Source organism: Schistocerca gregaria, chromosome 7, assembly GCF_023897955.1.
Source record: "Schistocerca gregaria isolate iqSchGreg1 chromosome 7, iqSchGreg1.2, whole genome shotgun sequence".
Classification (NCBI taxonomy): domain Eukaryota; kingdom Metazoa; phylum Arthropoda; class Insecta; order Orthoptera; family Acrididae; genus Schistocerca; species Schistocerca gregaria.
Window position 1 is genome coordinate 494,517,092 of NC_064926.1, and position 16,569 is coordinate 494,533,660.

A 16,569-nucleotide genomic window follows, 5' to 3' on the forward strand; every position below is an offset into this window, starting at 1 on the left:
AAGTGGAAAGACTTAAAAGCCAGGCAAAAATATTACTATAGATGAAGGAATTTGTCATTTTCGTGGTAGACTGAGTTTTAGAGTGTATATGGAAAAATAAGCCTAATAAATATGGCGTAAAATTTTTTATGCTATGTGGAAGTGAAAGTGGGTACGTCCTGAACTGTGAAATTTATTCTGGGAAACGGTCTAGTGCCGATAACAGCATTTTACACATTGTAGACAGATTGTGTCATTCGTTTCATAGTAAAGGTCACACATTATACATGGACCGATTTTACACCAGCCCTGATTTACTGGATTATTTGTGGTGGTGGTGGTGGTGGGGGGGAACTAGAGCAGTTGATACTGTGCAGAAAAATAGAAAAGGTCTACCAAGGGATCTTGTTGGCCAGAAATTGAAACAAAAATGAACTTTCATTTCACAGATGAGATCACTTACTGTTTGAAAAATGGAAGGACAACAGAGACGTTTTTCTTTTGACAACAAAGCATAAAATGATGGCAACAAATGTCAGTGTAAAAACTAAATTTGGAATGGTGGAATAAATGAAGCCAGACTGTGTTTTGGACTACAATAGTAACAAAGCTGGTGTGGATCATAGCGACCAGCTAATGGCGTACTATCCTTTTGAACGAAAACAAATAAAGTGGTGGAAAAAGTTTTCTTTCACATTTTCATGCTCATGACTTTAAATTCATACATTTTGTACAAAGCTTCGTGAAATACAAGCAAACATGTGGTTGAATACATTACAGAGTTAGCAGAGAACTTGGTTCACAAAGATGGCCTCTTAGACTGGTGCACTTCTCAGAATAGTTCACCCATCAACAGACTAAGTGGAAGACATTTTCCAAAATTAATTCCACCCACAAAATTGTCTAAGTGGCCTCATAGAAGGTGCAATGTATGCGCAGAAACAAGCAAGGCCAGATATTGTAAAGTTTCAAGGAAAGACACGCGATATTATTGTGAAACCTGTAACGTAGGGCTTTGTTTTCCGAAATGTTTCGAAATATTTCATACAAAAGCCAATGTAATTGTGTGATTATTAATAAAATAAAAGTTCATATTTCAACAGTTATTCATTTAAAACTAACAACTTCAATCCTATGTCCCTTAGAGGTCCTAAAACCTAAAAAAAAAATGTCACTGTGAAAACCGCATACTCTCAAATTAATATACAACCCTTCTCACTAAGGTAAATGTTTATTTCTTTGCAGTACTCTGAAGGGAATTGACGTAGTTTTTAAATGCAAAAGAGCAATCTGTTTTCTGTGGTATAGAATCTGCTGTAGAAAATTCAGAAAAACTGTGAAATCGCCCAGTACCAGCTGGTTGAGCGTCCACACTCGCGCCCAGTCCTCAAAGTGTTGACCAATTCCTTCCTCCTGATACTGATGAAATTAGAGGAAGCCATTTTTGTGCATAAAATGGAAACTGCATTATGCAGGTAAGATGTGGTGGTATTTTGTTGCATTCCGCAGTTCTGGAGGCTGTCCCTAACGTGGAATACAAACGCCTTTCCCAGCCACCTGCTCTGTGTCAGATGCTGCACGAGAAGTATTACAACAACATTATGAAAAGGGTAGATTGCTATTCTCCACACAGAGTAGGCACTGAGTGTGCTTTTATCATGATAAAGTATATTGATGAGTGGTAAATAGAATTTTCTGGAATTTGAACAAAACAAAAGGTTGTGGTATAGAGTACAATAACAGTGGTAGCAAAATACAATTAGTAGGTTATTCTGACACTGATTTATTTTTGTTCAAAGCATTTAAGAGGACAAATGTAATCACTCCAACAGCAGTAGTGTTGAAAATGTTCTGCCAGACTGCATTTAGTTTGTTCTCTGAAGGCAATGTTCCTTGTTTATATAGATGCACACAAATTTATTCTTTGTTCTTCATCATTATGTATGTTCTTAGTCTTAAGTGAGTCATTCTAAATGATGCTAATTCAGTCAAATAAATAAGTAATTTAGTTGATAGAAAAACATTATTTCTCTTTGCAAATCTTCAAGTACCTCATCATGTATTCTGTGGCGTTTTCCACGGAGGCTGTGCCACAAGTTGACACAGTGAAGTTGTGCTGTTGTTTTTGCTGTTTTGCTTTTATAGTTGTCCATTGAAATGCGAAGTTCTTTGTCCAATTAAGCTTCTGTTGCTTCTGCTTGAGTAGTTGTGCGAACAGGAAGTCTGCCTTCATTCATAGGAATAAAATAAAATAAAATTGAATCTGAACTCACTTATATTGACTAGCTGTGCTTAAACCTTTTGGTATGTTTCATATGGTACTACATGACTCTTCAGATGAGTAAAGATTATTTTATTTTATTTTTGTTACTGTATATAGATGCTGATGAAGAAATCAATGTACATCCTGAAAATGAACTGTTCTCTGACACCAGTAGCATAGCAGCTTCGACTCTGAGAACATCTAGGACAGACTCTAAGGCTTCCACGTAAGTTACTATCCTTTGTTATCATTTAACATGTAACTTCGTAATGTAATATTATCATCTAAAATGTAACTTCTGCATGAAACAAAGCATTGAAGTGATTTAACTGGCTTGCAGCTGTGTGTTTGAGCTTGAGTTAGTTTCTCATCTCTGAGATGGTTGTTGTTGTTGTTTCGGTGCTGACCAGCATGGCAATTAGTGAGTAAACACCAACAAAATGTATAGAAACTGATACAATCATATAAAAAAGTGAGAGTAATAAAGATAAGTGATAATATAACAAAAATGCTTAAAAAGTTCTCAGAAATATGATACAAATGTTATAATGAGCTCCCAGATGGGAACTGTGGAACTGTTAAATGTTAAAGCCTGCTGAATTATTTAGTTATGTGTACTTCCCCAAGACTTTGGATAAAAGCATGGTATGATAGCTAAACAAAATTTGACAAGGTGTGTTCAATGACTTTAATGTGATGCAGAGTCCTCAAACAGGGTGTTGGCTAACCTGTCATTCTAAAACATGGTGCACTCATGCAGTAGGTGGTGTATGATCACCTATATGGTGAGCATGCACACACACACACACACACACACACACACACACACACACACACACACACACACACAAACACAAAATTGGGCCTTCTTGCCCAAAAAGAAATTCATGCTGATCTGGAGGTGACTTCGGTGGACAAAGTTTTGTGTCTATGGCTTTGAGGCATTAGAGGATAGCTAAATAGACATTGATGGCAACTGATTGTTCTTCATTTCTACTCATTTTTCGTCCCTTAACCCTCGTGCTGGTGCGCCTGTGTATAGAGTGCGCCAACAAAAACTAAAATGATTTTGTACAGTTCCATTTTTGTTTCACGAATGCAGACCCATACCCATTCCTTCATTATTGCTTCTGGTAACACAATGATAATTTGTGTTGTCATATGTCCAAGTGAGCAGCAGTAATGTAAAATACAAAGTGAGCTAGGCCAAAAAAAAAATTACGATCTATGGCTCAAAAAAAAAAAAAAATGTATGACCCTAGTTATGAACTAGCAACATAATCCCACATTGATGTAGTTGTCTTTGGGATAATTAGTGACTGAATAAGCAGCTGACTTAGATCTGATGCAACGGCACTATTTAATGCTTCGAGTGGGTCTTTACTGTCTCTGTAACACCTGTCCTTGGCAATAGGGTGTTGTACTGAAAATTTATTTCATTATTGTTTAATAAAACAATGGTGTAGTTCATATTATGTAAGTTTATTTTAGCTCATATTATGTAAGTTTATTTTATTGTCGTTCAAATAAACTAAGATTAAACTGTGACTTTGATCATACATGACTCTCCTTGGCAACATAACTGAAGCTATTCTACACATGTGTGCAAAGTGCGCCATGCGCCCACTCGTGTTTTGAAAAATGGCGTGCCTGCTCGAGGGTTAAATAAATGCCACAACAGGGATGTTGCTGCATGTACAGGAACTTTACATTGTATTGCAATGAGTATTCTTGAGACCTCTTTGACTGCTACATCTAGCAGTTCATTCCCTTCAATTTCCTCAACCACATACCCTGTGCCAAGCAGAAAACTGTCTCCTACCTTGGATGTAGTAAGCATAGGTCTGTGTTGGATAGGCTGGATTGGTGGTTGGTTGGTTGGTTGGTTGGGTGGGTTGGTGGGTTGGTGGGTTGGTGGGTTGGTGGGTTGGTTGGTTGGTTGGTTGGTTGGTCAAAAGACACAACATACTAAAAAGAATTATTTGTATGGTATGGAAATCAGTAGATGTTGTATACATCTACAGACAAACAAATGATTACAATTTCAGAAAAAAATTGGATGTTCTATTTAAGACAAACAGCTTCAGAAATTGAGCAAGTCAGAAGTGCATGGCTCCACCTCTGGTCCTTACGCAAGCAGTCATTCAGCTTGGAATTGGTTCACAGGGCTGTTTGATGTCCTCCTGAGTGATATCGTGCCACTGAGTGGGTTGGAAGGTCCTGCCCATAACGCTCCAAACATAACAAGTTGAGGAGAAATCTAGCAACTTTCATGAGGTAGGGTTTGGCAAGCACAAAGACATGCAGTAGAGATTCTCACCATGTCCAGGCGGGCATTATCTTGCTGAAATGTAAGCCCAGGATGGCTTGCCATGAAGGACAACAAAACAGGGCATAGGATATCATCGACATACTGCTTTACTGTAAGGATGCCATTAATGGTAACCGAAGGGATCCTGCTATGAAAATAAGGGGCACTCCAGGCTATCACTCTAGCTGAAAGTGGGACTCATTACCGAAGACAGTTTTACTCCAGTCAATGAGGTTCCAGGCTGAAGATTTGTCTGGAGATGCCCCAGACAGTGGTGGGGTACCAACCTGTTGTCAACCATACAGCACGGCAGTCAGGAATGATGGTCTTGGATGCTATTTCTTTTCTTTGCAGATAATACCTGCCCATACATGGCAAAAAGTCTCTACTGCTTGGCTTCGTACTTGCCAAACTCCACTTTAACTGAAAGGTTGCTGGATCTCTCCCCAACTGAAAACATTTTGAGCATTATGGGCAGTGCCCTCCAACCACTTCAGTATTTTGATGATTTGACACTCCATTTGGACAGAATTTGGCATGATATCCCTCAGCAGGATATCCAATGACTCGATCAATCAATAACAAGCCGAATAACTCCTTGCATAATGGTCAGAGATGGACCAATGCATTTCTGACCTGCTAAATTTGTGAAGCTCTTTGTTTTGAATAAATTGTGCAGGTTTTCTGAAATTGTGATCAGTTGTTTGTCCATACATGTACATCACATCTACAGATTTCCATCCAATTCGGATAATTCCTTCATGGTGTGACACACACACACACACACACACAAACACACACAAGAGATGATCTGCCAATAGACAACACAGTTCCTGCTAGTTCTGAACTAGTGAAAAGTCAGAAGCTTTGATATAGTGATGTAGCATGGCATGTGTGTGTTTACAGCACAATAGCTTTTTTTTTACTTGCATCTCAATTTTAGAATATCTCCTGGATTCTGTTGTGAAGAGCTTCAACCTCAAAATTAACAAGCATTATATCATAGTGCTTATCTTTATAAGTGCTTTCGGATGCCTTTAAAAAGAAAAGGTGTACCATTCTGTTTCAAAAATCATAATTGCTACAATATCTTGATTGCTTCAAGAGTTAGGACACTTTATCATGTAATAGAAGTGTGTAAGCCTTTGTGTACTATCATTTCTTTGCAAAAGAATCATGCCGAAGGGTCATCAGGGATGTTTTATCTTGTGTTTTGGCAGATATTTGCAATTTTGTTTTTGCTTTGTGTAGTTGGAGCCAACCCAAATAAATACTGCTCATCCCATCTTCAATGTGACACAAAGCTTTGGTTTGTTTCCCATTACAAACGACATGATATTTAAAGATGAAAATAGATAAGATTAGTACTCGTTCCATAGATCATGAATACAATACTTCGTAATGACGTGGAACATGTCAGGTTAATAAAAGGTGTCTATACAAGACTGAAGACCACAACAACAACATACAAGATATTATATTACACAAAATATTACATGACACTTTTTTAGTGTTTGGGGGGGGGGGGGAGGAGGGGGGGGGGGAATTACCCACTTCTGTTTCCAACAATCAATCTAATGAGTAGAAGGAGTTGCCATTCGGAAATTCTTTTAATTTCCTTTTAAATGCTATATGGCTGTCTGTTAGACTTTTGATGCTATTAGGCATTGTGGCAGCATAATTTACCCCCTTCTGAGACAAAGTTAGATTTAACCTTGAGTAGTGAATATCATCCTTTCTCCTAGTGTTTTATCCATGTACACTGTTATTACTTTTGAATTTGCTTGAATTGTTAATAACAAATTTCATAGAAAGAAACTTCCACATGGGAAAAATATATTAAAAACAAAGATTCCAAGACTTACCAAGCGGGAAAGCGCCGGCAGACAGGCAAAATGAACAAAACACACAAACACACACACAGAATTACTAGCTTTCGCAACCGATGGTTGCTTTAAACAAGTGCCTGCAGGATGATCTTGGATGAGCTCCAGCAATTATTCTGATTACATGCTTTTGTGCAATGAAAAATCTTTTACTCAATAATGAGTTACCCCAGATTATGATGCCATACGAAAGCAGAGAATGAAAATAGGCGTGGTAAGCTAATTTACTGAGATGTATATCACCAAAATTTGCAATGACCCTAGATGAATAACCAGTACTCTAGCAGCGACTGAGCATCGCTGCTGTATGACAGTAGCAGTTAGTGCCGCATGTGAGTCACTGCTGAAATACAGGTTATTCATCATGTTTTAATATTCCTGTTAATACATATCAATGAAATGAATCGTAACTAGACTAATTTGGGACTGCTCTATTGAATAATGGGCATGTAAAATTCCACTTTTAAAATCATTTTGTTTGTAAGGGGGAAACGAACCAGCACTGGGTGTCACATAAAGACATTTGATGAGCATTATTTGGTTTGGCTGACTCCAGCTACACATTATTAAAAGAAATTGCAAAATATCTGCCAAAGCACAGAGAAAATGTGGTTGATGACTCTTATGTTGCCGGAACAGTATGGAAGGAGCTGTATCTGTTTTAACTGGGAATAAAAGAGACAAGTTAGGAGTGGCTATAGAAAGAAGTATAAGAAAAGAGTTGTTCCAGTTAGCACCCTGATGTGTGTGTCTGTACCATCTTCTCACACAAACTGAAACTAGAAGCTTACAAAGTAATGGTAGGGCGTTGACTGATCAGTTCAGATACAGTTCCTTGATGTTAGTACTACAAGTGGCTGCTAAATTTTTACACAATGAACACACTAATCCTGAAATGGTCCCCATTTTCTGAAGATTCATGCCTGTGTTTATCAGGAACTCGCAGAATAATTGATTTAAATTGTGATAGATAGTAAACATTATACTTAAATCATTTTTTCAGAGAGCTAACAACTAATATTTAAAAGACGTATGATTATTTCATGGCATACAATGCAAAAGCACTCACTGCCAATACATCTGTGACCTATTACAAGGTGTTTCAATGATAGGAAGTATAAATTTTTGCTGGGAGACAAAGTAGTTTTCTTAACAGGAGTGGTATATGTAAGTAACCATTATAAAGGTGAGAAATCTCAAAACTCGCATATGAATTTTGTTTTTCTGTGGATAGGGAAAGAAGGGAAGGAGGAGGCCACATTTATAAGAAAAGTAAAGAGAGTTTGATATCCTGAAGATAGATCCTGTTGGATGTGGTCACTCTGACCTGAGGAGCAGTTCACACAGCCAGTTATAGAAGGACCTAATTTGTAAAGGTTTCTTGCAATCATTGCAACCAGACACCAAATTTATATTCGTAATTTTATTTCTTCTCGGATTCTGAGAGACCATGTTAGCCAAGGTCACTACATAATTCACTGACACAGCAAAAGAAAACAAGAAAAAATGATGGCATATACAAATAAATAAATCTTGTGTGGTTATTGGCGTGTTGCAAGCCTTTCAATCTCGCACCCCTTCTGCAGCTTGCATGTCAATTTGTCTGAGTATTTATTAAAGTGGCTCCTAATTTGGCCTCACAAGGCTGTGGTGGACCCCTTTTTGTACCATCCCACTAAATAAAAATCTGAGGTCACCAGGAATCAGACCCGGGGTCTCTGTGTTAGTAGCTGGCAATACAAACCACTAGACCAAGGAGGCAGCCACTCTTCACATTGAACTACTCAAAACTGCTATGTAGAACTTAAGTACAGACTAATAGAAGTGCCACAAAGGGACTTTTCAATCTATATTTGAAAATATGAGGTTTGCCACTACAAATTTTCAATTATGCTGGAAACGTGAAAATCGAATCTGAGGAACTGTGCACAGTTGTCTGTACAATGGTTGAGTAAATTATTTTTTGTAAAGATGACACATTCAGTTGCAGATAGGCACAGTGAAAAGACTGTTACACCTTGAGCTTTTGACCTTCATCAGCAAGGAAACACGCAGGCAGACACTTTCATATAACAAGCATAACTTATGCACACATGACTGCTGTCTTCGGCCACTCCAGCCAGCATATTTTGTAATATTGTTGATATTCCAACTTGGACTTCCCCTTTTTTTAAAAGTACAGACTGAATGCAGTAATTTCTTTAGATGAGTCCAAACTTTTGATTCACAAATTCAATGTGACATTATATGTATAAGGATGGCATGGTTAGAATTTTGGGACACTCAAACAGCGGGCTGTATGAAACTTGTGAAGGATACAACAAATCATTTTGACTACCCTTTTCTGAACTAAGAATATGAATACATACAGTGACGCCAAAAAGTACACAGTAGAGGATAAAAAGATAGCCAAGTAAATATGCTTTCATGTTTCGTTCTCGTGATGGTGGATCTCTTCTTGTAATGAAAAGGATAGGAAGGTGGCCAAGGAACTAGGCTTTCATGTTTCATTTCTGTGGTGGAGGATCTCTTCTTGTAATGAAGATACCAGCATTCTGTTCCTGCACAAGGTCATAATTTTTCTTATGAAAAGTTTTTTATTCTCTCACAATTTTTTCCCAGTAGGCTTTCTTTAAGCCACAAGCTAATTTAACACACTACTCTTTTTGCTAAGTCACTTACATTACAGACCATATCTTCCACAATTAAACTTTTGCCATTTTTCAAAAATAACTTTTTTTAAATTGTGTGCTGTGTTTAGAGGCAGATCTTTGATATATGCTAAGAGAACTAATGTACCTAGAACAGAACGCTGTGGCCACTTCTGCACCCCCGCCCCTGGCAGAAAGACAAATCTCTGCTTCCTTTTTGGTAGATGTGAAATGAACTTTTGGGAAACTTTTTCCTTAATTATATAATGTTTCCCCATATGTGTAAGTCACACCCAGTAAAATTATTTTGTTAAATTAAAGAAGATACTTGTGGTCTTCCACTTACAATTTAACCCTGTAAGTGCCTCACACACAAAAGAACAAATTCATTTTCTTTTGATACTCTCTGCTTGAATCCAAATTGTGCAGCATATGACAAATTTTGTTTACACACATGTTCACTGCTAAATTATTAATGCACTGAAATTATTATCGGATAACACGTTTTTTACTTGCAGGCGTAGTAGCCGATCGAGTAAGAATCGCCGCAAACAAGAACGGAAATTACTCAGTTTAAAAGAAGGCAGCAAGCATGAAGATCTAGCACTGGTTCAGGCCTTGCATCAGCAGATCACAGTTTGTCTTAATTTAAAGGGTAAGTATGAGTACTTTTTCTATATGTCTTTACAACTTTTTTTTGTCCTGTCCTGCCGCAGAGTTTTACTCTTATATTACTATACCAAACCAGTTGATGCATTGGCAAGATATGGTACTTGTAATTGGAAAAAGGAATTTATGCCTCTACACCCATGCTCTGAAAAGCACTCTGAAGTGCGTGACAGAGGGTACTGAAATAGCACTTGCTAGGCCCTGTTATTGACATATGACTACTATGAGAGTAACGGCAATTGTATTTTAGTTTCAAGTGCTGTTCAGTACTATAATAAAACCTGTTTTACCTTATTATGGAGGGTTAGAGTTTACAGCTGGCAGTGCACAAATGGAACATATTTTTTAATAGTAAGCAGAAATGAAACTCTTCTGTAAGCAGCACACTGTAAAATGTAGTTGTGTGGATCTTTCTCCTGCTGCTGGTTCCAGATGTGGAAAGAGCCCATCCCCTTAAAATTGAAAGTTAATGTTTGGTAGCTAATAGTGACAATGAAATATTGAGTAAAGTTTTTGTTGTTGACTGTAAGCAGCACCTCAGTAACCCAATATAATTTCACAGTGGTATATTTTGAAATATGTCAGTGTTAAATGTCTCTTTAGTAGAGGTAACACCACAGATATTTTGAAAATTACTATGTGGTTCCAGTACTTCTGTTACTTTATAGAATATTTGAAAAACCCACAATAAGAATATACTTAACTATCAACAGTCTGATTATTAGGAGATATGTGTTAGGGGATTTTTGATAGAAAAAATGATTCTTGTTTTGAAGTTACTACACCATTCCTTACAGATAGACTTGTATTGAAATTTGGAAAGAATCAGCATTCCCTGCTTTCTACCGTAGAGTGTAGAAAATCAGAGTATTTGTTTCTGATCATATATTAGTGTGACTATTATTATCAATGGCAAGTGAATAAATGTCTAATTTACCAATAACAATTCATGTCCAAAAAGATATATTCTGTTTCTTTGAGGAGTATAACACTGAATCTGAGGAAAATAGTGTTGAACATCCACAAGTGTATTGGTAGTTTTGCAGTAAGATTCCATGCCTACTTTGTAAACACAGAAATTGGCAAATCAACATATTTCTTTTGCTGGTGTTCTGGAACATAATGTTTACAGGAAATTTATTCGTCAAGTAAAATTATTCATTCCATAAAGAAAAGTAACAGTCATTGAGTTTGCTTCATTTGGGTTCATTTGTAAGAATGTGTTTAAGAAGTTAAGTCCATCTACCAACTACTTCACAATGCATTTGCTCTTTGATGTTATTTGGTGTAATGGCACGCTTTAGTGTAACAGCATCAATATTGTATTAAAATGAAAAATTATCTGTTTCTGTGTTCTGTTGGCTCAACACTGTGTGGTCAAAAGTCTCTGTGAGGCAACATGTTACATATCCAAAAATGTGTAGAACAGAGTGAATTTAAATGCAGCCATATTATACATGCTCATAAGTTCAAGTATTCCACCTGAGATTTGACAGTACAGTTTTCCTTGCATGTAATGTGTTTCTCATTGTGAAGCACATCAATTTTAGTTTCTGACATGGTTGTCAAGCTCATAAACAATCTAGTAAATGGCATGGAATTTGCTACTCATTGTAATTTGCCTCTGCAGCACACTCTAATGGCAGTTGTTGGCTATATCTGTCAGTCACATCACACAGTTTGTTTATGGAAGGAGATGCATGTAAATCTACTATTAAAATGTACATTTTCAACAATACTGAGACTTCAGATGATATTGATCGTGTCATTATATTGAAACCCACATCCTGATCAGCTATGGATTTCTCTCTGCAGGTAGCTTCTAAAATAAAAATTAGGTTTTCTTTATTGTAGTATTTTCAGAGAGGTTTCTTTATTACAATGCTGAAGTCTTGTGCAGGATTTGGTTGTACTGAAAGTGTGTGAAAGAAAGTAATATTCCGTTCCATAGATAAGGCTGTTTAAAACTACAAAAACTTTACAACACAATTTTTGAAATCTATTGAATTAATTATAACTGGACTGAAGGAGTGATACTGTTATGAAGCAGATGTGAATATACTTCTATTTGAGAATATTTATTTGTGTATAAATATTATAAATTTGATGATATAGGTTTTCATATAGCTGTCTCATCTCATGAAATATTATTTGCATGGAGTTCCTTTTTTTTCTGTTCTTATCATGAAGTCTAAAACTCCTTTCTACATAATCTCAATATTGGTAACATTTTTCCCACTTATGAAGTATAAAGGAATGTGTGGACTGTAGTCTTAAAAAGGAAGAAGTTGATGGCAAAGGACCACACAAAACTATATGCAGCAAAAATGAAACAATAGAAATTTCCGGTAGAAATACCAACAATGCAGGGAAACATAGACTGCTACGTATAGTAAAGAAGACACATCAAGTTGCAGACAGGCCCGATTAAAAGACACTCACATGCAGCTTTCAGCCACAGCCTTCGTCAGTCAACACACACACACACACACACACACACACACACACACACACACACACACACACAAAACAAGTACACCTCACGCACATATGACCGCCAACTCCAGCATCTCGGGCCAGGTTGCAACATCATGTGGTACGCAAGCAGCAATCTGGGAGGGGAAGGTAAGGGAAGGGAAGGGAAGAGGAGGAGGAGGAGGGACAGTAGTGTATGGGTGGAGAGAGAGACTAACGCTGTCTGGTGGAGTGTGCAGGGACTAGACTCCAACAGGCGAAATGTCAGGCAGTTGTGAGCCAGGGAGGTGGGGAAAAAAAGAAACAAAAAAGGAGAGGAGTGGGGAAAGACGGGTGGATGGGTTGGCAGAGGGCTGCAAATAAACAGGGAGGGAGGTGAGAATGAGGAGGAGATGATCAGACATAGGGGGTGGAAACTGTTGGGTGTAGGGTGTGAGGACCATATGTTACCATAGGTTGAGGCCAGGATAATTACAGGAGCAGAGAATGTGTTGTAAGGACAACTCCCATCTGCGCATTTCAGAAAAGCTGGTGGAAGAGGGAAGGGTCCAGATGGCTCGGCTAGTGAAGCAGCTATTGAAATCGAGTGTGTCATGTTCAGCCGCGTGTAGTGCCACAGGGTGGTGTACCTTGCTCTTGGCCTCAATTTGGTGGTGGATCATCCTGGTGGACAGCAGGTTCATAGTCACACCAATATAAAAAGCTATGCAATGATTGCAGCAGAGCTTTTAAATGACATGGCTGCATTCACAGGTGGCCAGACCCTATTGGGTTGGATAAACATGTGACAGGACTGGAATAGGAAGTGCTGGGTGGATGGATTGGGGAGCATCTGAAGGAAAAACATAAGTCAATCAATTCAGAGAAGGAGTGTCATATGCATTTGAAAATGAAGGTGCATTTTATTTGTTCTTTTTTTGATATAACTCTATTTTTTTTTGTACAGAGTATTGTAGCATTAGAGCTGGTATTATTAAAGCATCAACAGGCAAGATGGTGGAAGCATAATTTCGGTAACAGAACATGGTGTACTAGCTTGTAGATGTTAGCTGTTACATCTTAATTTATGGGTAGAATAAATGGTAAAAATTAGAACAACACAGGATAATTTCTATTTTCCTATATCACAGACATTGGTAAAGGATATGGTTGTACTGTTAACAACCACATTTCTCTGTTCTTTTTCTGTTGTGCTCAGTGGTGCTGTCATAAGGAATCTGCTGAACTTGTTGGCTGCAGGATAGAAGTCAATTTTTTCAGGTATTGGAAATGAACATCTCTGTGGTATTCAGGCAAATAAGATCACTACCTTATTCTCTAACACAGATTACGTGTTATTTCATTCAGTACAACAGTTTTCTCAGTACTGAACAGTTTTCTGATATACTCTGCTTCATATCTTGATATTGCTGCTGTATCTGTGTTGGATTTAGTAAACACCATAAAACATAAATGCTTTTTATGTCTTAAAGCTGGATGTGATGGATAAAATCAAATGTAATTTCTTGTAACAAAATAAAAAGGCACATTTAACACACATTTCTCAGATTCTGTTCCTATACAAGAGCTTCATTAAAGAAAACCAAATTCTGGTGCTCATGAGTTGTATACAAAGAAATAACTGAAAATACTATGATTCAAACTTATTTTGTTACTATTTCAACTAGCCAATTATTGAAACAAATATCATCACATTATTACCAAGACCTTAAGAGAAATTATGTTAATTGCACTGTTAAATGCTTAAGACTAATACAATAGGTCACGTAATTGTTGAAACAGATGCTTGACTTCATTTGTAAATAAGGAAATTATAACTGTCAGCTTCACTTTGTATAGCGTGTAATCACATATATAAGACGACTTGTACATACGCATTTTTTCTCTGTATGACAAGAAACACAAGTTGAAAACATTATTTTTTGTTCATTTCCAGTTGTATCTGTGCAGAGATTGCATTTGTTCTTGTTCTACACTATCTCAATAAGGAATTTCAAAGTATGGTTGTAGTAACACACATTCCTTTTTGTTCCATGCAGATGATGTTGGAATGTTGTGCAAAATGCTTCTAAGATTTGGCAGAGACGCTGATGCTGCCGCTTTGCAACATTTGCTTGATTCAGTGCTGAGTGAAATGCAGCGTAGCACAGACGAAATCTGGTCGGCCGATCTGCTATTGCAACCTGTCAGGGTGAGTTCTGTCTGTGGCTCCTTAAGAATGTTGTAAATGGAAATCTGTAAAACAGTGTGTTGCCATAAAAGATTAACATATTTTCATTTCATAAAATGATTTAGTCTTTTAAATTTGCTGTTGCACACATAATGTTCTCTCTGAAATCTGTTTTGACTGTCCCTGTATCATGTATCTTATTTAGTACAGTACAAATGTATTTTTCCCTGATACTGTGATTGTTATAGAATGCTGTATGAAATACATCAGAACTCTCGTAGCTGATACAATACATATGTATGAAATATGTAGATTGTAATTTCCCAAAGAATGGAAGTTGTCAGACATAAATTGCATTTTATTATGATGCACTTTTCCAAAAGTGGACAGTCTGTCTTCATTTTGTCTTAAGGAATGTGTCTTATTGCCCTTCATTCTGGTTTATCTCAAAAAGTGTTCCAATTCACTGGGTGGAGCTCAAGGTTTCTTCCAAGGGTAGCCCTCCACAACCTGGTTGTCCATCACAATCTCATTGTCCATAACAACCAACAAAATTAAACATAGAGTGCACAGACGACACTAACTCTACCGAACAGCGGGAACACAGAATAAGCTGTGGAGTTCATCCTTGTGGTGTTTGTACTGTTTCTTGCTACACAAAACATTTTTTTTGGGTTACTGCACTGTTCACCTCAATGTTTGATTTTTTTGTGTGTTTTGGAAATAATAATAAACTCAACCAAGTAAAAACATGACTTCACATTGATGTTCCAAGAATTGATATTTAAACCATGGGGAACAGGTGTTGGAAGAAAAGTTACTTTGTACTACACATATGAAGGGGCAAAATAGTAATCAGAGCTCCCTTTTATCAATTTCTACATCTGTTTTTTTTTCTGATGAATGGATTCAATGAAAATTCTGAAAGCTGGTTATTAAACAACCTCCAAAATATCTGCTCCTTCTGTCTGCCAATCCTGTCCTCAATAGAGTATTTACTGTTGTTTCAAAAGTGCTCTTTTATTTGTAATAGTTGTTGTTGTTGTCTTCAGTCCTGAGACTGGTTTGATGCAGCTCTCCATGCTACTCTATCCTGTGCAAGCTGCTTCATCTTCCAGTACCTACTGCAACCTACATCCTTCTGAATCTGCTTAGTGTACTCATCTCTCGGTCTCCCTCTACGATTTTTACCCTCCACGCTGCCCTCCAATGCTAAATTTGTGATCCCTTGATGCCTCAAAACATGTCCTACCAACCGATCCCTTCTTCTAGTCAAGTTGTGCCACAAACTTCTCTTCTCCCCAATCCTATTGTAATAGTATGCAGCTTTATATGAATTAATGCTGTTACATATTTTGGAATGTAATTGTTTATGTAAATATAAAGGTCATTATTGTATATGGTAATATATGAACAACAGGTTTACTGCCCTGAAAGACAAACACTCAGAAATATTTAGGCAGTAGGAGCAAATTTTTACATAATTCTAATTTTACTGTTTTATCTCTGTTACAGTCAAGTGAAGTTCTTGGTCTAGAATGCAAAACTGTGCTCTAAACCATTCATAGTTATTTGCATGTTCTGTGGACCATAATTGTGACCCCTTGCTATGGCATGAAATGAGCCATTTTACAATTGTAGACATCACAGTGAAAAATGTGGCAACATGGTGATCGTGTACATGATTTATTAAGTTTTTGTTTAAATGTGCATATGGTGTTTCACACTTACCTATTGTAAGTTCTCTTCCTTTGTTAAACATGCCCCCTCCCCCGACACACACACACACACACACACACACACACACACACACACACACACACAATAGTACCTCATATTTAGAAATCCTCCTATGGACTAGGAGTTGTCAAGCACATTGATTTTAATTTGTGTTTGAAGTTCATTTTATTTTCCATTAAATTTTTTGCGTCACTTGGTAGATGGGTAAAGATTTTTTATGGCTGAATACCTCACTTCTTCCTGTGGTACACTGAGGCTGAGTGACAGATAGTGTATATAATTTCTCTGTCTAGTATTACATTTATGAATATTACTGTTGTTTTCCAAACTACCTACCTGGATAGCTACACATGTCCAGGATTTGGGGAAACTGGCTGGTGTGGAATCAAATTCTTCTGATAGATTAATGACAAAGGGTGCTGTTT

At 37.2% G+C, this 16,569-nt stretch overlaps 2 protein-coding genes across 3 annotated transcripts in view; one reads left to right on the forward strand and one right to left on the reverse strand.

The window, feature by feature from the left end:
* The window catches only part of LOC126281433 (elongator complex protein 1), a 114,105-nt gene that overhangs the window by 89,121 nt on the left and 8,415 nt on the right, over positions 1 to 16,569 (forward strand). For both annotated transcript variants that reach the window (XM_049980397.1, XM_049980396.1), the window contains exons 10-12: positions 2,360 to 2,468; positions 9,609 to 9,745; positions 14,274 to 14,425. In XM_049980397.1, the coding sequence (XP_049836354.1) occupies positions 2,360 to 2,468; positions 9,609 to 9,745; positions 14,274 to 14,425 (398 nt within the window). The remainder of the gene's footprint in view (positions 1 to 2,359; positions 2,469 to 9,608; positions 9,746 to 14,273; positions 14,426 to 16,569) is intronic.
* The window catches only part of LOC126281435 (odorant receptor coreceptor-like), a 198,281-nt gene continuing 194,826 nt past the window's right edge, over positions 13,115 to 16,569 (reverse strand). Inside the window, exon 7 of the mRNA XM_049980400.1 lies at positions 13,115 to 14,469. The gene's annotated coding sequence lies outside the window, so the exon portion shown is untranslated. The remainder of the gene's footprint in view (positions 14,470 to 16,569) is intronic.